This window comes from Clupea harengus, chromosome 13, assembly GCF_900700415.2.
Source record: "Clupea harengus chromosome 13, Ch_v2.0.2, whole genome shotgun sequence".
Taxonomy (NCBI): domain Eukaryota; kingdom Metazoa; phylum Chordata; class Actinopteri; order Clupeiformes; family Clupeidae; genus Clupea; species Clupea harengus.
Genome location: NC_045164.1, coordinates 13244817 through 13267969, shown reverse-complemented (window position 1 = coordinate 13267969; position 23153 = coordinate 13244817). Strand labels below are relative to the sequence as shown.

The following is a 23153-nucleotide window of genomic DNA, read 5'->3' as shown; positions in this document are numbered from 1 at the left end:
GACATCATTAGTTAGACCAGCGATTTTCCTGGGGCACATTACTTAGGGTTTAGAGACCAGGTCTGATTCATGAAGATCAGACTGAGATGCTGAGAGGATCATATCTTGGTCAGACTGAGATGCTGAGAGGATCATATCTTGGTCAGACTAAAAGGGAAATATTGGTATAGATGTGAACATAATCAATGAGGCACTTTTCTTATAGAACCAGGATCATCCTGATATCTGAGCTTTTTTATGAGGCCACATTGACACTACATCGTTTTTTTTTGGTGGACAGGTGAAGAACATCCTTTACCATTCAGTGAAGGACGCTATTGCCGCGCTGAAGCGCACTTCTGAAGAGACAGATGCTAAGACGCCACAGAAGGAGAAGGAGGAGGAGAAGGAGAAGGAGAAGGAGAAGGAGAAGGAGGAGAAGGAAGCTTCCTGACGCTCTGTCCCGACTCAGCCTCTCCTGCGGGAGGGGTGAGCCTGCTGCAAGCCCGGTGGTGAGCGTGCACGTGAGGGTGGGACTGTCAGCCGTGCACGTGCAAAGCAGGCTCTTCCAGCAGAAAGCAGAACATTCCTCTGCTGCTGCAGCCGAGTCTGGTATCCAGACAGGTTGCATGCAGAGTGCCCAGCCGGAGCCCAACAACTCCAGTGCATCTATTTTCTCCAGTGATCTGACTGTCTATAGAGATGTACAGTATGTAAAACATGAAAAACATTATTAAAAAATGTATTTAGTATTTATTTGGAGAGGGCATTTTAGAAATCTCTTCTATGTGTTATCGCGATCATGGGTTTGGATTGTTTTTGCCTGATGGACATGAGCATTGGACAGTGAGAAACTCACCAAGTCCACCACTTGACAGACAGCTAGTGCTAAATTGTTCTCTGCATAAAGTCATTATATTTAAAGGCTAATGTTAAATTATTTAGTTCGCAGGACTTCACTGTGCAATGGGATAAAACCTCAAAAGAGGTTGTAATTTATTGAGGTTGAATGTGTGTTTAAAAAATTATATATGGTGACATTTTGACAAAAAAAATTATGTAAATATGAAAGTATATATATATGCATACATTGGATAATGTATTTTTCTATAACATGCTTTGTTTTGGATTTGTTTTAAATGTGTTTCTGTGCTTTGTACATTTGAGTCAAAAAGCTGTTTTACATTTTCCATTAAAAATGGATTTATCAAAATCTGAGAAAAAAAAATTCTTTCTATTTAAATTTTTAAGAATACATTCTGGAGGCTCAGTCTTTGGGTGTGTGCACGATTCTAGTTCCTCCTTCTACTCCAAAAATGCCTCTGCTACTTTTAAGCATAAATATAACTAATGTAATGAGAATATCTTTTAAGCATGGGTGCTGAAATCTTAACAAGTGTAGTGTTACGTGTAGTCTAATGTCTGAAATTTGGCGTTAAATGTACAAGTTGTTCAATGCTGCCATCTAGTGGTCCAAAAATTAAATACATTTACGACACAACAATCCTACAGTAAGAATATTTACAGGGTGTCTCAAATCCCAAGAAGAATCAATTAATTCAAAAGCCAGTGTGTCCCCCCTTCATCCTGATCACCGCCTGAAGTTTTTCAAGCATGGAATGAATCACGTTCTTGGAGGGCTCTCTTGCCCCTCTACATCATGGTCCTTGGGCTGAGCTGTGGTGGGGGGTGGTTGTGTCTGTTCTCCCAGTGGTTGTGTCTGTTCTCCCAGTAGTTGTGCGCCCCCTTTTTTCTTTTCTTTTTTTTTGCTAAACCTGGAGGCAAAGTCTCCTGGAGATTTTTGTTCACAAAGTACTATTAATTGTGGTGCCATGAGACGCCTGCAGCTCAGATGGCCCCCCAGATCATGGCGCGGGCACTGAACTGCACTGAAGATAATTTAACTTTTTCATGTCTATCTATGTATGTTTGATTATTTTTATGACTGGGGGTTGGAAACAGAGAGGCCAAAGGAGAAAATCTAGCTCACACTTTTTTGGGGTCTTTCTGTAATTTGGTAATTATGTAAGTTCAGAAACTAGATAATGATGTACAGTGTCCTCTGAAGCCTTTTCGGAAGAGACTTTGATTTAGCAGGACTGGTGGTTTCTGGCTTTGGCCTTGCAGATTAGGTCTTTGGCCCTGACACACAGGCAAGATGGATGTCCAGCTCCAGGTTTGTCATTCAGGGGATCTCTGTATTTGTGTTTTGGCCACCGCTGCTGAACCCATCATCAGCTCCGAATCATCCAGAACTCTGCAGTAAGAATCATTACATGGTTCAAATCAACCAGCTATACAACACCTCTGCTCATCCAAGTCCTTTGGCTTCCTGTGGCCTATCAAACTGAATCAAATTCTACTTCTTATATTCAAGGCTCTACTAAAACATTCTCCCCTTCATCTCAGCGACCTTTTGGGATCTACACACCTCTTCCTCAGTATCTACTTTCCTCAGTATCTACGAGCGACAGGCGCTAGCACCCACGGGTTTTAGCTTCCTTGCTAGCATGCCCGAGTCCCATGCCCAAGGTTGGGAGTTTGAGTTTGAGTCCAGAGCTGGAATGTGCTTTTCTACACAACGCAGATTACATGTACAGCCCTGTGGTCCCTGTGTCCCTGCAGAGGAGATGCTGAAGTGATGTTCAGTCACTGTATCAGAATGTTAATGTGGTAATAACAAGATAAATGTCATCCATATAAGTGTTCTTTTATAGTTTGTTCAACATTCACATTTAGTCATTTAGCAGACGCTTTGGTCCAAAGCGACTTACAAGAGAGAGAGCAGTCAAGCTACAAGCAATAGAGACCTAGTGTAACAATAAATACTATTTTACATAAGAAATAGAAAAAAAAAGTGCAGAAATGTAACTGCTGTAAGACAGTAAGTGCAAGTAAAGTACTAGTAGAAGTGCAAGTTAGGAAGGGAGGTGCTCTCTGAAGAGTTGGGTCTTCAAGAGCTTCTTAAATGTAGAGAGGGACGCCCCTGCTCTGGTAGTGCTAGGCACCTCAACATAATTATGTCGAAATTGCCTGTGCACTGTTTTAATTCCCCATGCCTGATCTGTGCGCTTACAGTTAGTGGGCTCTACTACTGTTGAGGAATCACGGAAATTCTTGCGGAAATGCCTGTCTGTTTTTTTATTTGTACTCACAGGGTTATAAGATTAAATGCAGATTCAGATTCTTCTCTCCCACATACTTGGAGTGACTTACAAAACATTTCATTTTCAAGTAGAATGATGTTGATTAACAAGACCATGGGAGCAACTTTCATATAGACAGAATTGCAATAGCCCAAAGGAGGAGATGAAATCATGGATCATAGTCTCCAGAAATGTAGGCAATTTTGGAATATTTACTCTCCTTCACATATCATACAAACCTTATACCTTTGATTATTGTAGGCTACTTTGGGTGCCTGACATATCAAGAAAACAATACAGCATCCCTTTGACCATGATTTACAGATAGCAACACAGCAATATAGAGCTGGAATATACTGGACTATACAATTGGATGCAAAAGCCAACACTTTTCAGGGAGGATGCCACTGAGGAGTCAATGGTTCAGTTAAGAGGAAAAGGAAATGTTTATTAAGCAACAGGATTTCCTGTGAAATGTGTGGATAGAAATAATTCGGAGAAGGGTGTAAGGAACCACTTTCCAGATCAAGGTCGGAACTGGGAGTGGGGGAAGGTTTTCAGCAGAGATCACTGATCCCCAGACCGCGTGGCTGTAGATGTCCTGGGCTCTTTCCCCACCACGACCAAGACCAGGGGAACCACTGTATCCTCGTGGCTATGGATTAGTTCACTAAGTGGCCAGTGGCATTTGCAGTGCCCAACCAACGTGTGCCACCACTGCTGAGCGCCCAAGATGTTTAGCCATTTCAGTGCGCCCGAGGAGCTGCACAGTGACCAGGGGCAGAGCTTCGGTTCACGTGAGGAGCTGCACAGTGACCAGGGGCAGAGCTTCTAGGGTGTTCTACCCTGTTACATCCCCAGAGTAATGGATTGGACAAACCACACAAAAAATTGCATTGGGTGAATGTACCATGAAAGGTTTCTTTTTTTGGAGAAAATCTCTACACATTCATTGTACCCTGTTCAGGAGAACACAATACAAATAAGGGGCTGTTAAACCTGACTGGATAATATCATCAATTATCGTAGAACAACTTAATTTTACCTGATGATGCATGTGTTGACAAGAGTCTATCTTCATAGCAGATACGGATACAGAGACCGACACTTAAGGGTCAATCACACATCACTATTCATAAATCCTTGTTCTTAGGGAAACCACACAGACCTGTCCTCTAACCACTCCCCTCGAGGACTAGGTTTATAAGACGGCGCTGGTCCTGGAGTTCAGTAGAAGCCAAAGAGAAGTAACAGTGTCAATCAGTCTTAACAAGGTCATAGAAAACGTAAGTATGAAAGCCGGCCCTAGCACATTTGGCGCTCTAGGCGAGCTTCACTCCTGGCGCCCCCCCCCCCCAAATAAAAATAAATAAATTTCACCCACGAAAACGGAATTGCAACTTTCAAACGCTATTATAAGACTGCATTTCTTTCACATAAACACAACAACGATCGCAACGATGAACAAACATTAATTCAAGAACAAATCACTGAGAAAATGTCACGCCTGTGCTGGACTACGCTCCGGCCACGCCCCCTGTTCAACTGTTTATGGACACACACACACCTCCACGTCATCTTCCCAATCCCTGCAAATAATGTTTTCTTAGTCTTCTAAAAGTGAATCTAAATGTAGCTATTGTAGTTGTAGTTATTAAGCATTTTGGTGTATTTGGACAGCCTGACATTTTTTTATTCCAAGATGCATAGCTCTTGATTAGTTGAATCATGTCTAATTAAACTGGCTAGCTCGCTTCACCAAAACTAACGTTGTTATGAATACTCAAATATTTATGACGCAAATTGCGGTACAGCTGAACTTGTTTCGACTGAATGGCAATAACAAGGAACGTCACAAGTCACTGGCTAGCTAGCGTTAGCTAACTAGCAAGATTACATACAATCCATTCGCTAAAGTTGACAATACAACTCTTGGATTTTTACCAGTATTCCTCACTTGTTGACAAGTTGCCGTGTTTGGCTTCCTTAATGGGTGTGCTATGCAACGAGTAAGATATGTGTAGTGCTGTTGCACTGGCTATTGGCTTTATATGTGTGCCCCTATTTTAATCATGTCTTTTTTTGTATAATGTAGAATAAATGGAGATATAATTTTTGATATACCCGCCTCTGTAAAACCCTTAAAGAACTATGTGACAGGGAGTAGGAAAACTTTCAATTAAAAGGTACATCTTTTCTCTTAACTCCACTAAAGTGCCGGGGGCAATTCACGCATTCGTGAACGTTTTCTTATCTGGAATTCATTCTAGGCTTGAACAGGATTTAAGGATTTACCTTGGCACGTTTCTCTTTCAGAGCTGCCAACTCACACGGTTTCGCAGTGTGACACACGCTTTTGCATGTTTTCACACGCACTCACGCCACACATCCAATTTCTCACGCAAAAAAAAAAATCAGATTTTGGGCCGAGACGCTTTCGTTCCTTTTCAAACTTACCGAGGGTATCTGGCGCTAAGGAGCGCATCTGTATCCCTATTCGCTGCATAGACATCTTATTTACCCCAAGAAGTCCAGAAGTTAGCGACAGAAGAAGAGTTACAAAGAGAGACAAACGCGGTAGAAACTCGGGAAGAGAATACATCGCTGAAGAAAATCTTCATCTCCAAACTGAGCAGAGACTAGGTATGTTAATGACATGTGGTTCAATTAAGTACTCACTCTCTTAAACTTTAAATCTTTAAAGAAATTATTCGTTTGTGCGTGTGAACTTGATTTTGTGTGGTGAATGTAAACTCAGCTGTTATCTGCAGGTATCTAATACTAGTTTTGTAAATGTCTGTCATATATGGTGAAATTCGTACGCAAGCTATGTTCCAAATGTATGATTCCAGCAGCTCTGCAAGGCCATGAGGAGCCTTGTGAAATTGCAGTGTTTCCCCTACCGTTATATTAGGGGGGCGCCCCGCCCCCCCAACGGCACCCCCCGCCCCCCCTGGAAGGTCAAGTTAATTTTGTTCAATTTTATTTTCTATAAAGCGCCAAATCACAACGGAAGTAATTTAAGGTTACTTTTCCTATAGAACAGGTCTATAGCTTGTTCTTTTATTAAACAAAATAAATAGCCTTATGTTATTTATCTTATTTACACGACGGCATGTAATTTCTGTCTCTACATGGTCGCGCGTTTACAATTCTCTGCTCTCTGTATCGCGCATGGCAGAGTTCCGCCGCGATGCGCACAAACACACAGACACGTGCGCGTACACACAGGTGAGCACGCTCCCACCAGCGGACAGAATTGGGCTTAAGAACCAGTGCACAGCTACGGACACTTTTAAGCTTTAAAAAACTAATATCCAGGCGTTCATGAATCCGGCAGAGATCTTTTCCTCGGTAGGGTCGACAATGAGGCCCAATGAGAATGGCTACAACAGACGTGGAAACAGAACGTACGTACAGAATGTCCGCACCGAAAATTCAGAAATAGATCTGGCTTCCATTTTTTATCTTTTTCCGTGAGTTGTGCGTGGCCCTTTTTACATAGAGTCTGCTAATTAATCTATGAAATGTAACGAAAATTATTTATTTTGCTGTGAATAATGAAGGAAGCAATAAATCCGATTATTTGCCAAACCCTCAAGACCTGTTGCCATGGAGATTTAACGTTACTTTCTGTTTGAAGACAAGGTAGCAGCTAGTGTTGAAGAATGGATGACTTGAAATTGGACGACTTTAAATTAATATATGAAATTGAACATCAACACCTATACGGATAAAATAAATAAACAAGGATAGCAAAACAGATTGATAAGCAATGAGAACGGCAGAAACACAGGCAGGACGTCAGATGACGAGACAGATCATAGTGACAGGCTGTTTTTTTAAAAAAAAATTTCGTCATATGAAGGCTGAGACATTCATAACATCTTATTCAGTCGTACTGGTCCTTTTGTATTGCCAACATGTGCACTTCGTTGTGGATAAGTAAAGCCTATTTTGCTACATTTTTGTAGTCCTGGTAATCTTTTGTTTGGCATATTGGTGAGGTTATTAAGAGGACCATTTCTCAATCGTTTTGTTCTTGATGAATTAATGTTTGTTTAATAATCAATTATTTTTCAACAAATAACTCAATTATAATTACAAAGAGGACAATTCATAACTTTTTATCGCAACTTTCACTTGTTTCGCCAATTTCATTGCAACAAAAACCTAAAAATAAAAACTTTCATCGCAACTTTTTGGAAAAGCTCCTGCGAAATCAGGAATTTTAGGCCGCAAATATCTTAAAAAAATGTTCTTCCAGAAGCCCAGAAAGATACACCACTGCAGCGACAAAAGCTGCACACTTTGTGGATAATTGTCATAAAAAGACATGTTCCGATGTTTAGTTGTTATATTGACTGCTGTCATTAAAAGAAACACATGAACACCATGATTCCTTTAAGCGTTTGTGTCGGTGGCCACGCCGCGCCGTGTGCACCGTGCCGCACCGTGCCGCACCGTGCCCCCCCCCCAAAGCTGTAAACCTAGGGGAAACACTGAATTGCCTATAAAGAGAAGGCAAACCATTTGCCAGGTTAGTGTTTGGCTATTAGTATGATCATACACTGTGATATGTGATAGATAAAATGTGATATTTAGTCTTGTACCTAGCCTTTTGCCACTTCATGAGTAGAAACCTAAGGTTTGTGGTAGTCCTTCCAACAGTGAGCTTCTGGTTGGATTTATTGCCCTATGTGTCAAGCTGATATTGCTGCATCAGTAGCCTATGTTAAACAATTTATGTTAAGCTGATATGCTGTATCTGTACAGGGAAAAAGTTGAACATTGGGTTCACAACCAGGGCTAAACTTAACAGATATCTTGATGAGGGTGACATCACACCACGGCAGGTGGATTCATTCCATGAAGCTGTGTTGATTTTCATTTAGATTTTTTTGAGAGGCTTGCTGCCGTCGCCAAGCTGGTCCTGGTGTTGCCCATTCGAATGCAGATGCTGAGAGGGTGTTTTCAGTTGTGGGACTGAACAAAACTAAGACCAGAAATAGCCTGGCATTGGATGGCACCCTGTCCTCAATAATGGCAATAAAGATGGGAGCCCTGTTTCAGATGGGAGCCCCCCTCAGAGGTCATCAAGGCCTCCAAGTAGGCCACAGGCCAGTACAACCTTGCCCACAGATCTTAGAAAATGACTAACCAGCTTCTGATCTGCATCTGATACCTCATTTTTTTTGTCATGTGTTGATCCATTGTATTGCTTAAAAAGGCTACTGTTTAAGCACTTTATTTGTTGCACTTTGTTGTTTGATGGAACGTGTGGTGGGAGGCTTTGAATAATGAAAAATATTTCTCCCTAACTAATCTTGTGTAATTTTTTTCTGAACATAAATCATAAAGTGCTCTTAAGAATACAATTATTAACAATCTAGGTTAGGTTTCAGTTAAGAATTAGTTGAATACCATTGTAATCAAAATGTCAATCAACCTATGGTCAAATCTTAAACACAGGTCTATTAATTAGGCTATATTGTGGTACATAGACAGTCATTGAGGCACAACAATAGTTTTTTTGGTTGAATGTTCAGCTCAAGTCTAGAAGGCCCTACAAGTCATGATCAGATGAACATGAATCAGAATAAGTTCAGGTATTGCACATCTTTAGCATACCACCCAAAAATCCACTAGAATGCAGGAAATAACATCTACTTAAACCAAAATGTCCTGGGGGTGGACCTTCAGCTATGTCTTTGCTTCACAGAATGTAACCAATGTTGTCCATCTCCAGTAGGCCGGCCCTATCAACGAGTTTGGGCCCCATAAACCACAAGAATGCAGGGCACAACATGGGTACAACGCCAAATTAATTCCAATTCCCTGATATTTGAGTCACCCCCGACAGAATCTCACTCCAAGGTTTTTTGAAAAGTTGGCAGCTCTGTCTTCTTCCTTTCTTTTCTTCTTAAATTGCGCCCCGGATGGCTTTTGCCTCTTCATTATTTTGTTCTTCAAAGTTTCTTGAACACACACACACTCTTACTAAACGCCTCACTGTGCTAGCATGTTCTGACAACACCAAGGACGTACGTACCCCTTCCGTTTTCGATTTTTGGCTCATTTTACCCTAATGTTAGATTTTTTTTTATGTCAAAATATTGTTTGTTGATATAGAAGGGGGCGCAAAAAAAACTGTCCAGCAAAAAAAAAACACAATTGTTGTTTTTTTTTTTTTTGCTGGGCGCAGTTTTTTGCGCCCCCCTCTGAGTGGCGCCCTAGGCGACCGCCTATACCGCCTGTAGGAAAAACCGCCCCTGTCTACAGACCTACATTCAGCATTCTAAACTTAAAAGACATGGAATCAACAATAATTTCACTCATGCAAAGACATCTCTTCCTTATTGACTTTGAAATACTTAAGGTTTGAAATATATTTACCTGAAATATGTTTTTCAGCTAATAATGTCACTCTAACATTCTTCCTTTGCTAAAAGACAACAAAAGAGAAATGGAACCTATAAGCCTGTCACACCACAAGAACAGACAACCACAGACATACAACCATAGCGTGAGAACTATGATGACGAATAAGCTACTAGACTATGAAAAAGAAAGTGCTGACATGAAATACATGCATTCACATTGCGAGAAGAGAACATCAATGCCAACAATGTGGAGTTTTGGTCTCATCCTGATAGGTAAGCATTTAGCTATTTGCCCTAGTTGTTATCTATTGTACTTAGTTACATTAAAGATATGTTGTGTATTAGAAATTATGCAAATTGCAAGTGTTGTAGCAAGTGTAAAGCATGTCATGTGAAATATTAAGGAGAACTGGGGTGATTGTTTTTTCTTGAAAATATAGTGTGCTGGAACAGAGTGATACTCCCTGTTCTTCTTATCTCTGTACCCCTGTTAAATAGACACTGCCTGTGAGAGAATTAATCCGATTCTCACAGACTGCTTGCTGTTAACACTATGTTTCTGATCCTTCTGCAGAAGACTAATAAACGTATTACTAATATCTATTTATAAGACTGATCTTGCATTAGACTGGTTATTATCAGATTTCCACCACAGTTGATAGTAATGTTAGTAAACCACTGGACGTTTTGGTTGGCGGACGTGAATGTGGAATATGCTGCATGTGTCTCTGTTGGCTCTTATCAAGCCGTTTTCAACTTGAAAGATAAGTAAATTATACCAAAATCAGAACATGGCTTTGCAGTATGTGTACACATCGTCATTGTGAAAATAGGCATAACCACTAAGGTACGTTTTGAAATCTTTGAGCTCATAGACATTATATGAGTGTTTTATTGTTATATGTTACTGATCTCACAAAATACATTTCCTTGTAGGCCCTGTGATCAAATCAATGAATCCAATCCTAACACTGATATTTTATGAATGTATCCTTCTAACAGGTTGCTTGCTAACATTTCCAGCTTCAACAAGTAAGTAGGTTTTTCAGGCTATTTTTAATATGTTATTCCTCTGTGACATCTAATATTTGAAATGAAATGATCATATGTATTTAGATAGTTTTAGGTGGTACAGTCATCTTAAGATCACTCTGTGATCAGAGTTTCAGATGTGTACCTTCACCACTGCGGGAGCCACAAGTAAGTTGACTCCCTCCCAGTAGGTGATGGGGCCTATTTACAGATGTGTGAATCACTTTGTGTGCTCACAGTTATTATGAATAGTGAGGCCTTTCTTGTGAGACCAGAGAAATGTCCTCTGTTAAATCGCCATTTGTCCCCTCTGGTCAGATTTGATCATTCATTCATCTGTAGAGACAGAAATCCGTCCCATTTTGTAATAAAATATTGTTATGTTATTGTTATATATTATTGTCACTTTACAGAATATAATACTTTACTGTTAATATTACACCATTATTGTTTGTATATAGTTCCTCTTTCCACTGGTTAGCACTTACTGCTAACTGTTAAACTACTTTCATTTAGGGCAGTTCAGACTAAGCAAAAATAATACCCCACCTCATCCAGAGTAAAACATGTAGGAATCAGATACTCAAGCATTTCCTTTAGGTGTGTCCCTTCATCATGTCCTTGAATTGTGATATGGAAATAAAGGGCACGTAATGTGGCCCATCCCCAATGCAGCTTAAAGGTCAATTAAATGAGAAAAGACTTGCATGGTGTTATGTAGTTAACACTTCACTGTAGACATTTGATGGTTAAAGCTGCAAATGTAAAATAATAATGAAGCAGAATCCTTCTGTTGGGTGCCTTACCCAATCTCCTTCTGGTCAATGTGTCTCTGTGTGGCCAGCAGGAGCTCTAGTCAAGCTCTCTACAGATTCTACAGTACTCTATCATACCCTTGCACAGGGCTGGACTGGGAGGAAGAACTGGCCCACCACAATCTGTCTCACAATGCATCTTAAAATATGTTAGTGTATCTACTGTAACATAACCCCAAACCACAGAGCTCTGTAGGAAGTGGTCAATTCAAATATAGGAACAAAGATGTGTGAGATGACTGAGTATTCACATCAGGTCCAGAATTATTATTGGATTTCCTGATAATGATGTGCAAAAACTGTTTTACTCATACAGTAGTTTAGTGCAGCGTTTCTCAACTGGTGAGAATTGTTCTCGATTATGGAGTGTGTGATAAAAAATGTAATTGAAAAGCTTAGCTATCTGACATTGAGTTGATATGTTCTGAATGCAGGAATGAAAGTATGTTCATGTTTATATCTTCATGTTTACAGAAAGTCACAATGACATTGTGTAGGCCTACATTATTAGTATTTACTAGCCTATTTTTGAGAAATGAATTTGCTTGAAAGAAATTCTATAAAATTTGGATTACGACTTAATGACCAAGGGACAATGAAGGAGCCAAGGCCAGACTGGTTCAGAATAATTGCTTAAGTGGCAATAATTTCATAGTTTTTGGAGGTATCAATTGAATTTGAAATATTCTCCATAACTTTTCATGAACTATGGTGGAGCATGGAACATCGCTCGTTCATTTGGGGTATTATGAACTCATGAGGTTAAATAATGTTTAATGACTGATGTTTACATTTTGTGTTTAAATGAGGAGACTGGCTGCAGAGGGTTGGATAAATTAAGGGGATGAACAGAGATCCAAGATCCACCCTATAGGTGATGGAACATGAGCACTACCACCCAAGAGCCTAAGAAATAAATGAACAAATCAACAAGTAGCTCATTTTTAATGAATTAGGTATTACATTCCCCAGCCGTTCATACATGTGAAATTTTGTGTTTTGTGTTTGTGTTTTGTTTGTGTTTTGTGTTTTGTTGTTTGTGTTTTGTGGACTCCTACTGGTTGCTTTGTGCCCCTGTGTTACTCCTCTAATTACGGGTGGAGACACACGTGTCATCGTCCTGCGCTATAAACTCACTCCTGTGAGAGTCATGGGAAGAAGCACACCTGTCATAGTCTTACCTGCGCTATAAACTCACTCCTATGAGACTCATGGGAAGAAGCACAGCCATGTTTTAAGCATATGAGTTTTTGTGAATACCTGTTTGTCATTACGCTTCGTGTCCCTTCCTTTGTGTGACGGTGTGACGTCACTCACTACACATCAGTATGTGCTCTGACTGCCTTACTAACGAGCCTGGCTCTTTTGTGTTGCGGTCAGAGTGCATGTTTGGCACTCTGTAGACCCGGTTTCAAGTCCGGGTGGGGTCACCACGCTCTCCCTCCGCTACACTTTGTTTATCCTAATTCTTTATTTTGATCTATTTGAATAAACACACCCTTATTGTTAAACAAAAGACAATATGTGTGTGTCTTCCCATTTATGTTAAGGTTAGTGCAGACTGGCCATAAGAAGAAATTGTGGTTATAAAAATGACTGTGGGCCAATTACTTTCTTCCTCCATACGACAACATATTAGAGAAGATATTTTGAACCCCCAATACAAAACAGAGAGCTAGTTTAGAACTAGCTATCATTACTTCAATACACAGCCAGGGGGGCACAATTTACTGTTAACTAAATTTCACACAATTCACAAATAAATGTCACACGATTCACAAATGTATTTCCTGATTCACATATAAATGTCACACAATTCACAAATGTAAACGCTGTTACATGTATTGACAGACCACCATTCTGACTAGAAAGTAATCCGCGGCCCACTGATGTGCCTGCGCGTGCGTGCCTGCGTGTGTGTGTGTGTGTGGATAGAAGGATTTTCATCTTGACATAGGGATGAAAACAGGCGTGTATTCAATGCATTACGTTTTAGCTCTCGACCATTATTGTTAGCTTTCTGCTAATACTTTAACTGAAAATCTATTACAGCACATAGTAGCTAGCTGCTAATAAATTACATATAACGTTAGCATGCTGATATGAATTATTTGGTGTTTCTGTAGAACATGAGTTGTTGTCAACATAAACAATTGATTGTTGTTTACTTTGCTTATGAACATATTTGGGGCAAATAATCCACTAACTACCTATGTCGCCGAACTTGACGAGTCAACCCACTTTAAGCCAGGAATCCCAGGACACACCACAACAGAGACAGGGGTTTTTGGTCTAGAAAAATAATCACTTTTATTACAATTCATAAAACACCATTACTAATCAGGTTTAGCGGAGGCTACAGGCCAATAGTGGTCAGCCAATAAGGCTAGGGTCTTTGTAAGCAGGGTGAAAGGGCACACAGCCAAAAGGGCACACAGCAAAAGGCACACTGGGCATCAACGTCTAACCCACACACTAGTTTAGGAAAAGTATAGGCACTCCATAACACAAAATAGGCTACACACTAATAGCACACAGCACTTCAGTCTTCCCACGTGCACATAAGGACCACGGAGCCTGTACCAGTCACTCCTATCTGACCCGCCCCCAACGCTAAGCAGGCAGGCAGGCACACAGACAACATAAAAAGAATATCCGTTCGGTCGGGGTCCCTCCCGACCGAAGCAATAAAAATAAGAAAAACCTGCCAAAATAAGGCTTAGGTCAGTCAGGCTGTAACACCAGTCCACCTGGGTGTAAGGCCGGTGGAAAGTCCTATTGCCACAGTACGGACTTTTAGTTTGACGCACGACCAGTGTCTAAGTTCCTCACGGGTGGCCGGGACTTTTACTTTGACGCCTGGTTGCGTCTGTTGGCATGGGGACGATGCAGTTTCCCCAACCTGGATGACGTCACCCTCAGGATTCCCGGAAACGTCAGTAGTTTGGTTTCGTGCTGCTTTCGAATTTGCGCTCCCTCGGGACCCAGGCGTTGTAGTCAGTGTTGTACCAGTCTGCGGTGGCAATGGCAGTGGTGCAGGTAAAAGCCGCGGATCCTGCAGGTAAAAGCCGCGGATCCTGCAGCCCGTCGCCTTGACTCTGTCGTGGAATCCTCTATCCCGTCTTCCCCATCTCACCGCTGTAAGTCTTTTTATCCTCATGGCAATTATTGTTCAGCCAATCTGTGCCGTGGCCACCCAACCCCACTGAATGCCTACAGCTGTGTCTTATTAGTTAATCAGCGGATCATTCTGGCCATGGGAGGGTAAAAGACAGGGCAGGAGAAAGCATGGACTCCGTGCTGGGTACTGTACAGTTCATATTACACAGTAAACATACAAAGCCACTCCCAACATTCAAGCACAAGTTCTGCATAAACCATAAACATATAAGACATCTCATAAAAACACAGGACCCACACAACACCTATTTAGCTCTTTAGCTTCCTAGCCACCAGCGCCGGCAGCCGGGCGCTGCACTGCAACTGAACCTGCTACTTGACAGCCAAACGATTTTTCTGACCACCCTCCCAAGACGAAATTTCACCTGACGAATTACGCCTGGTCATAGAGTAAATCGCTTTACTTAGACACAGAAGTTCATGATGGACTACAAAATGACGACACATCCTCTGAGGGACGGGAGTAACAGAAAGTGTGTCTGTTGGGTATTGTGAATGATGATTCACATCCATTTTTACCCTTCTGTTTTTCAATTCACATCCATTTTTACCCTTCTATTTTTCAATTCACATGCATTTTCATCACCTCCATATTATCATTGAATTTTTGTAACTTCAATCCCTGGGGCTACTTTCCTTAAAATAACATTATGCAACAATTTTACCTTAAAATAACAGCTGCAGAATCATTTTGGTGGTACACAGACTGACTAGCACACAGAGAATGGCATTTGTGCCACTGCCACAACACGCCTGGTGTGCCTGGTATTACACTGTGTTACATTGCGGTACAGGGCTTGAGACCTGTCGCAAGAACTACTTAATGCATTATGACCCCACCTCACATAACAACAACTAGACCCATGCGCTAGCTATTAGAGGAAGCTCGTGCAGTATTATCTGTTTGGGCATCATGGCAGAGGCGACGAAGAAACCAAGACGTCCGAGGATAGGAAAAGAAAAAGAGAGCCAAACTGAGCAAGAGACTGAAAAAGAGTCAGTCTTGGACTGGCTTTTTCTCGTTGGCGAGAGCTTAAAGTCAGATGCCAAGTTGGGCTTCTTTCTGTTGGACTACTCAGTAAAAATGTATTAGCTCTCTTGTTATATATTGTGTTATTCATTATAAACATCCCTGCCAATGTTACTTATGAAATAATTAAATGTAGGCTGTAACCTTATTGGAGTCATCCCTGTCTCATGGAGATTTGGAGTTTTTTCAGATACCCAAAGTCATCGACCTGTCCTGTCTCAGGTTAGCATCCAAATGTAATCAAAATCTCAAGTCAAAAAGTTTGATCACTCCAATAAGCGATTACGCCAATAAGCGTTGGAAGTTTGCAATCTTGAAAACCAAACTCGGCTAGCTTGTAATAAATTACACTGTCCAATGTATATTAAGCAGGTCACCAACAACATTTGATTAGATCACACGTACTCCACATTCAAACGCTTAGAAAAACAATATACGTATATGGGCAAAAAATATGAGCAGTATTTCAGCAAAATTCAAACGTGTCACTGTTTTTTGTTATTCTTTGGTTATGTTAGCGTTCATGTCCGACGTCACAATAAATAATGTTGACAGTGTTGTAAAAGTGAGCTACACTCCATAACTTTAGGGAGAGCTCAGTAAGAAAATACCAATTCTCACCGTAAGAGGGCTTTAAATAATAAATGGCAATTTTGGGTTGTGAATGATTTTGTGAACAATGAATGAAAAGGATCGGTCTGTTTTCATTATATCACAACTATTTTAATCAAATCAATTCTAAATTAATCAAATAATCTTTTTTCATTTCACCTCCATTTTTACCCCTCAGTTTTTCACCACCTCAAAGTTTATCAATGAATGTCCATTACTTTCACCCCTCATAGGACATCTGCATACAACTGATTACACAAAGAGGAGTCTGTGTTTCACTGTTGTCTGGTAACTGCTCACCAAGTGGAAATATAATGTGTTTAGCTGGTTAAATCCTTTGACATACGTGAATGGCCATTGTTTCAAATATTTGTAGATCAATCATGTTCAATCATCCAACCTCCCATCTCAAGCAGGTTTTTTCCCCAAAGTTGAGCAGCTACAGGGTACCGCTGGGAAACCATTGGACTAACCCAACAAAATCTGGTTCTCTTTTAGCTGCTTGGAAATTAGGACCAACCTAATGCTGGGTCAACTGAATCCAAACATGGGTTTATTTCATCCAGTAACTTCCAACGATGAACTTAATGGAAAAATACCCCCAGGGGTGCCCGAGAGGGGGGGAGGATGAGCACCCCAGTCGGACGGATACAACGGTAACAGACCCAGGCAACGGACAAATGACTATGAGCAAGCAGTGTACATGCGGTAAAATCTGCAAGAACATCCATGGCTTAAAGATCCACCGAGCGAGGATGAAGTGCTCATTGGGAGCAGAAGCAACAAAACGCACAGGTGTTACACCTAGTGAGACGCAGGAGGGGCCAGGCCCGGAGTCACCCCACAGTGCCCAGAACCTCCAAGTGTTGCAACTAATCCCTCGAGCATCAAGTCTGTCAGGAGGCGGATCAAATGGCCTGCAGCTAGCATGACCTCACTCTGGAAGCAGTTCGATGACGATGTCGACCAAATTCTAGAGGCAATGGCGAAAGGATAGGCCAACAGGAAGTTACGAGCTATGGCTACAGTCATTGTCAGCATCGCAGCTGAACGGTTTGGCGAGGAGGAGAAGAAAAGCTCTGGAACATCTTACTCAAAGAATCAAAGAGCTGTAAGGATCCACAACATCAGGCAGGAGATGAAAGCGCTGAAATCCCAGTACAAGGCGGCAGGACAAGAGGAACGCATTGGCCTGGCCTAGCTAATGTGCATCCTTCGGAAAAACATCAGAGTTCTCCGCCGGGCTGAGTGGCATCGGAGGCGGCTGTGCGAAAGGGCACGTAAACGTGCTGCTTTCATCGCAAGCTCTGCACCAGGACCGAGTGGCACTTCATACAAAGTGTATAAGAACTGTCCCAAACTCCTGCTGCATCTGTGGAAAATCCTGCGAGTCTTCTGGAGAAGAGGGAGGATCCCTGAACAATGGAGAGTGGCTGAAGGGGTATGGATCCCGAAGGAGGAAAACTCCACTCAGCTAGACCAGTTCCGCATCATCTCCCTGCTGTGTGTTGAGGCAAAGGTTTTCTTCAGTGCTGTTTCCAAACGGCTGTGTACCTACCTGGCAAAGAACACCTACATCGATACATCTGTCCAGAAAGGCGGCATTCCAGGAATGTCAGGATGTCTGGAGCATACTGGTGTGGTGACACAGCTCATTCGGGAGGCCAGAGAGAACAAGGGCAACCTGTCAGTGTTGTGGCTTGACCTGGCAAATGCATTCGGTTCCATTCCACACAAGCTGGTTCAGCTCACCTTGAGAAAACATCATGTACCCAGCAGGTGTAAAGACCTCATCGCTGATTATTACAGCAATTTCAGGATGAGGGTCTTTTCAGGAGCAATAACATCCAGTTGGCACAAGGTGGAGATCGGTATCATCACAGGGTGTACTATCTCTGTGACATTGTTCTCCCTAGCCATGAACATGCTCACTAAGTCTGCTGAGCCAGAGTGCAGTGGGCCCCGCAAGAATTCCGGACAACGGCAACCACCCATCAGGGCATTCATGGATGACCTCACAGTCAGTCCCAGGCTGCCGGTGGATTGTGAAGGGACTTGAAAAGCTGGTGGAGTGGGCCCAGATGCGTTTCAAACCCGCCAAATCCAGATCAATGGTGCTGAGGAAAGGGAAGGTGGAGGACAAGTTCCGGTTTAACATCACAGGCACAGCCATTCCAACTATCACAGGGAAGCCAGTCAAGAGCTTGGGCAAGGTTTTTGGCTGCTTTCTGAGAGACACAACATCTATCCAGTCGACCTGCACTGAGTTGGATGGCTGGCTGAAATCCGTGGACAAGTCAGGCCTACCTGGGAAGTTTAAAGCCTGGGTCTACCAACATGGCATTCTTCCCAGGATCCTGTGGCCCCTCCTTGTCTATGCGGTCCCTATCTCAAAAGTTGAGACCTTGGAGAGGAAAGTCAGCAAACACCTCCGGAGATGGCTTGGATTACCAAGGAGCAGCATTGCACTCTACAGCAGGGGTCTTCAACCTTTTTCAGCCCAAGGACCCCTTGGCTGAGAGAGACACTGAGCAGGGACCCCCACCCCCGCCGCCCCAAATTTGGGCCTGATATTCATATAATTTATTTGGAACTAAGTGTCAGTCACACACAAACACTCCCCTACACATGTTTGAACAGAATTACAAATCATCTGTGACACACAACTCGTTTAAATTTATTCTGTTTATTATTGACATCTTTTGAGAATTCATCATTCATGTCTTTGGCAACAACATTCTCCCTATGAAGCATGCAGTGCGTCATACATGGCTCTTGCACCGTCTGTGCACATCGCGACACATTTTGGCCAGGGTATATCATGTTCACGGAAAAAATTGTTGATCACTTTGAAAATCTTTTTACCTCCAGGCAGCTGCTTACAGAATAGAAATTCCTCCTGCATCTCATTTTGGTCGACAAATCACAAAAAAGCTAAAAGCTAAGCGTCGTTTGACACATCGGTGGATTCATCTAATTGTAGTGCAAAATAATCTGCCTTCGGGAGTTTTGCGACTAGTAGTGCCCTCCCATCAGCTGCCAATTCATAGGGCGGGCATTGGGATGCTTTTCAGTTTTTTTACGTACTCATCCTTCCCAAACATTGTTTTGCACATATCACTAGCTGTTGGCAATATTAAACTTTCCGCATGGCTGTTTGGTCTGAGCGACACATAATGAAACTTATAGTGCTGTCAAACGATTAAAATATTTAATCGCGATTAATCGCATTTTTGTCATAGTTAACTCAAAATTAATCGCGATTAATCGCAAATTTGTATCTATTCTAAATGTCCCTTTGTTTATTTATTTTTTCCATCATTTTATTTTTATTTTAATGCCCTTATCAACATGGAAAAGTGGAATTGGCTTGCTTTAAGCAAATGTTTTATTTTATTGAAAACCAACATTGCCAAACATTGCCATTGGTAAACAAGGACTCAGCCTATAGTGCAGTTAAACCATGGCTTAATATTTTATTTTTTCAAGTTTGCTGGGAACATAGCAGTCAGGCCTCTTATTTCAGAAACAATGAACCGTAACAGTTAGGTTACCAATAAAAGGTAAGCCTACTACTTCTTTGATTTCAGCCAGCTGCCTGTTGACATTTTCAGACAACAGTGAAGCTCGCTTCTTTTGCACAACACAACTTTTAAAAGTAAACTTTCCATTCAGAAGCTTTTTATCGTCCATTTCGCCGTATCGCGCTCACCATTCACTCAAACCGTAACGTTAGCCTACTACACAGTTTGCGAGGCCAAAAAGAACGTTAATTTAAAAAAAAAAAAAAAAAAAATTATAAAAAAAAGAAATCGCGTTAATCTCGCGATAAAAAAATTAACGGCGTTAAAATGGGTTTGCGTTAACGGCGTTAATAACGCGTTAAACTGACAGCACTAGAAACTTAGTAAGAGGCTTTTAAAGCTAGCTCGCACACTTTGGCTGATTGTCTCATCAAGGTCTGCTGGCCCTCAAGATTTTAAACGGGAAATATTAAATGTTTTTTTTTTCTTTCAAGTGAGCACGAGTTGTCTTTGAGTGTCGTTGCAGCTTTGATGGTTTCATAGGTTCGTTTGATAGCACAGAAGAGCAAACCACGCACACTGCTAATTCTTTACCATCGGTCTCTTTGTAGGTGAAGGCAAACTTCAGATAATTCTCTGAATATTTACGTGTCTTCTCCCGTTTGCGCTTTTCGCTGTTCATGGAAGGGGTGTTGGCATCCTCTGAAGGTAGATCATCTGAACCGCCATCAGTGGTGTCTGACGAGGAGCTTTTGTTCCGAGAAATTACAAAACGATCAATTATTTCAAATTGTATGGTTATTGCAGGTAACGTCTTTTGGCACCAGATAGCTAAATGTAGCTAAAAGTGCATATGTTGCCATTATGATCAAATGATCGCGTGAAGACTCATGGGTAGCCTATGTATCATTTTTAAGGAATAGAAAGCAATTTTTACGTTCTGTTTATGTTTATGTAGTCTTGGACGTTTTTAATTTTTGGAAGAGGGAAAAAATGCTTCAGATGAAATCATTTGGCGGACCCCCTGCAGTACCTCCGCGGACCCCCTGGGGGTCGCGGACCCCCGGTTGAAGACCTCTGATGTAAGGGATAATATATAGAAAAATAAATCCCGACAGGACAAACAGGACTCCAACGCGCAACGGATTGTTGCGTAGCAACCCACTTCTTGCTGACTTCCATGGCGCCGCTCCTGGTTAAGCAGCTGCAGCAGACCTGTTATGGAAGATCAGGGCGAGTGTCTTCCCCGGGAAAATAGAGCCGGAGAAGAGGCACTGCCCTGTTCAGGCCCGCATACGGTGCGCCACTATGAAATAGATGACATGTAGGCTACTGTAAATGATGTTTAAAAGATGTTGTGTATTTATGTATTCATTCATTCATCCATTTGACATGGGCAGTGCACATAAATGAACATTACTGTAAAGGTACCATAATATGTAAATGTTTGTAATTGTATCTCATTAAACATCATTCCTAAAGAAGCCTGAAATCTTTGTCTATGTGTTTACACATAATGCAAGTGTTTTTAATAGGTGTAAAATTGTATCTAAAGTGACTCATAACAGATGTCTTAAAACTTTAAACATACTACATATCCTACGATTGTCTATATCGTAAATGTCAATTATCATCATATTTGACAACTGTACTGTAGTACTGTAACCTGCGTTGTGTTTGGGCTGCAATGGAAGGACTGGGACTGCGTTTTTTATTGCCTGCACAATGAGTCATCAATTCTACAATTAATTAGCATGGGCATTAATCTGGTCCGCCTGCAGCAGTTATCGTCTCTTCTGCTCTGGATTATTACCTTAATAACATTCTGTTCTAAACTATATCTAAATGCCCAAATATTTCATCATGGAGATCATACAGTGGGGAAATATACAAAATGAATGTCATATCAAAAGTATTCAAATAGTATATGGAAATATACAAAATCAATGTCATATGGACACACAGCATACAATTGAAAACAACACTCCATCCAAAATTACGTTACTGGCTAGTCATAGAGCGAGAATGCTAGCAATGCCACCAGTGAAATTTTACAACAACAACTTTACAGCACAAGACTTAAAACTTGAACAACAAATCGAATTGGCTACCTGCACATGGGTCATCAATGACATGTACGAAGTCTGACATAACTCTGACATAGAGTGACATAGTATGTAGTTATCGTGGAGTCAGACCACCGTATGTGTCTTAATGTCCATTTTTGAGAATATCAGTGATTGATTTGGACTAACATAACTCTTTAAAAAAAGGCTTTACATCAGGATAACACTATATGGCATTTAACTAGTTTAATGGTTGTTCTGTTAAGCTAAGCATTGTCAAACATTAGCTTTCAACGTTAGCCAGGAAACTGCAATAGTATAATAAATCATCATTAAATCATTTTACGAATGGCATCAGCCACCATTTTTAACCCTTGCGCAAAAGCTAGTTCCAGTTGTAGTATATGATTTTTTTTTAAATTTTGGCCAAATGTAGACCTTACTGTAGACCTAATGGTAATTCTCACACGATCACCTGGTAAATTGAAATCTCAAAACTCTCACCATGTTCATAGCTTTAGACCACTTATGATTGATCTACTGTATTCAGAGCACATTCACAGTCTACATTCTGAAAAAAACAAAAAAACAATTTCAGGGTGTCTATCTTAAAATTATATTATAAATGATCATGGCTTACTCTTTTCTGGATAGTTTCTCCCCATTTGTTCTGCTGTTCAATTCTAGCACTCTCCTTTCATTAAAAATGTCATTACAGAATGTCCTCTCAGCATTCTGGATTAAGACTGAAACATGTACAGTATGTCCCATGTTTCTAATGTTTGATGTTTTGCTGTACCTCTACTGATGACAGTTAACTTATCTGTCTCCATGCAGTAGAAGTGACGAGATGATAAATCCAAATGATGAATAAATGTGGCAAGTGCTGTAGAACTAAAAGGACAGGGATGTGATTCACTTCACTCGTATAGAAAATTGTTTATTTGAGTTAATTGAATTGTTTATTTAACTAATGTAAATAACTCTATTATGCATGTTTTATTACAGGATTGTGTGAGTTCAAGAAAAGCCACACTGGCTGAGACAGCATTTAACAAAAGGAGTCACCTACTACATAAAGACTCAAGCAGCACTGGTGCAAAGAGACTGTATGACCATGAATATATGTTAGATGTATTGATGCACAACATACATTTACAGAAATAAATATTCCACACAAGCCAGAACTCTATAACTTAACAAAAGTAAAATAAAAAAGTATATAATTTCTTTAATGCATATGCTAACCACACACTTGAAATATCCAAGGAGTCTTAGTATTCATTTAAGCTTACAATTTAAGCTGAAAATATTAAAAATAAAAATGCTTGCATTTGATTTATATAGCTGTCGTTTTCGAAATTGTTGCTTCTTTTTTCGTATTTC

The 23153-nt window shown here is 41.0% G+C and overlaps 1 protein-coding gene across 1 annotated transcript in view; it reads left to right on the top strand.

Moving 5' to 3' along the window:
- The window catches only part of jmjd1ca (jumonji domain containing 1Ca), an 87959-nt gene extending 86742 nt beyond the window's left edge, over nt 1-1217 (top strand). The window contains exon 26 of the mRNA XM_031578743.2: nt 281-1217. Within this exon, the coding sequence (XP_031434603.1) occupies nt 281-433 (153 nt within the window). The 3' untranslated portion in view covers nt 434-1217. The remainder of the gene's footprint in view (nt 1-280) is intronic.
- The last annotated feature ends 21936 nt before the right edge of the window (nt 1218-23153 follow it).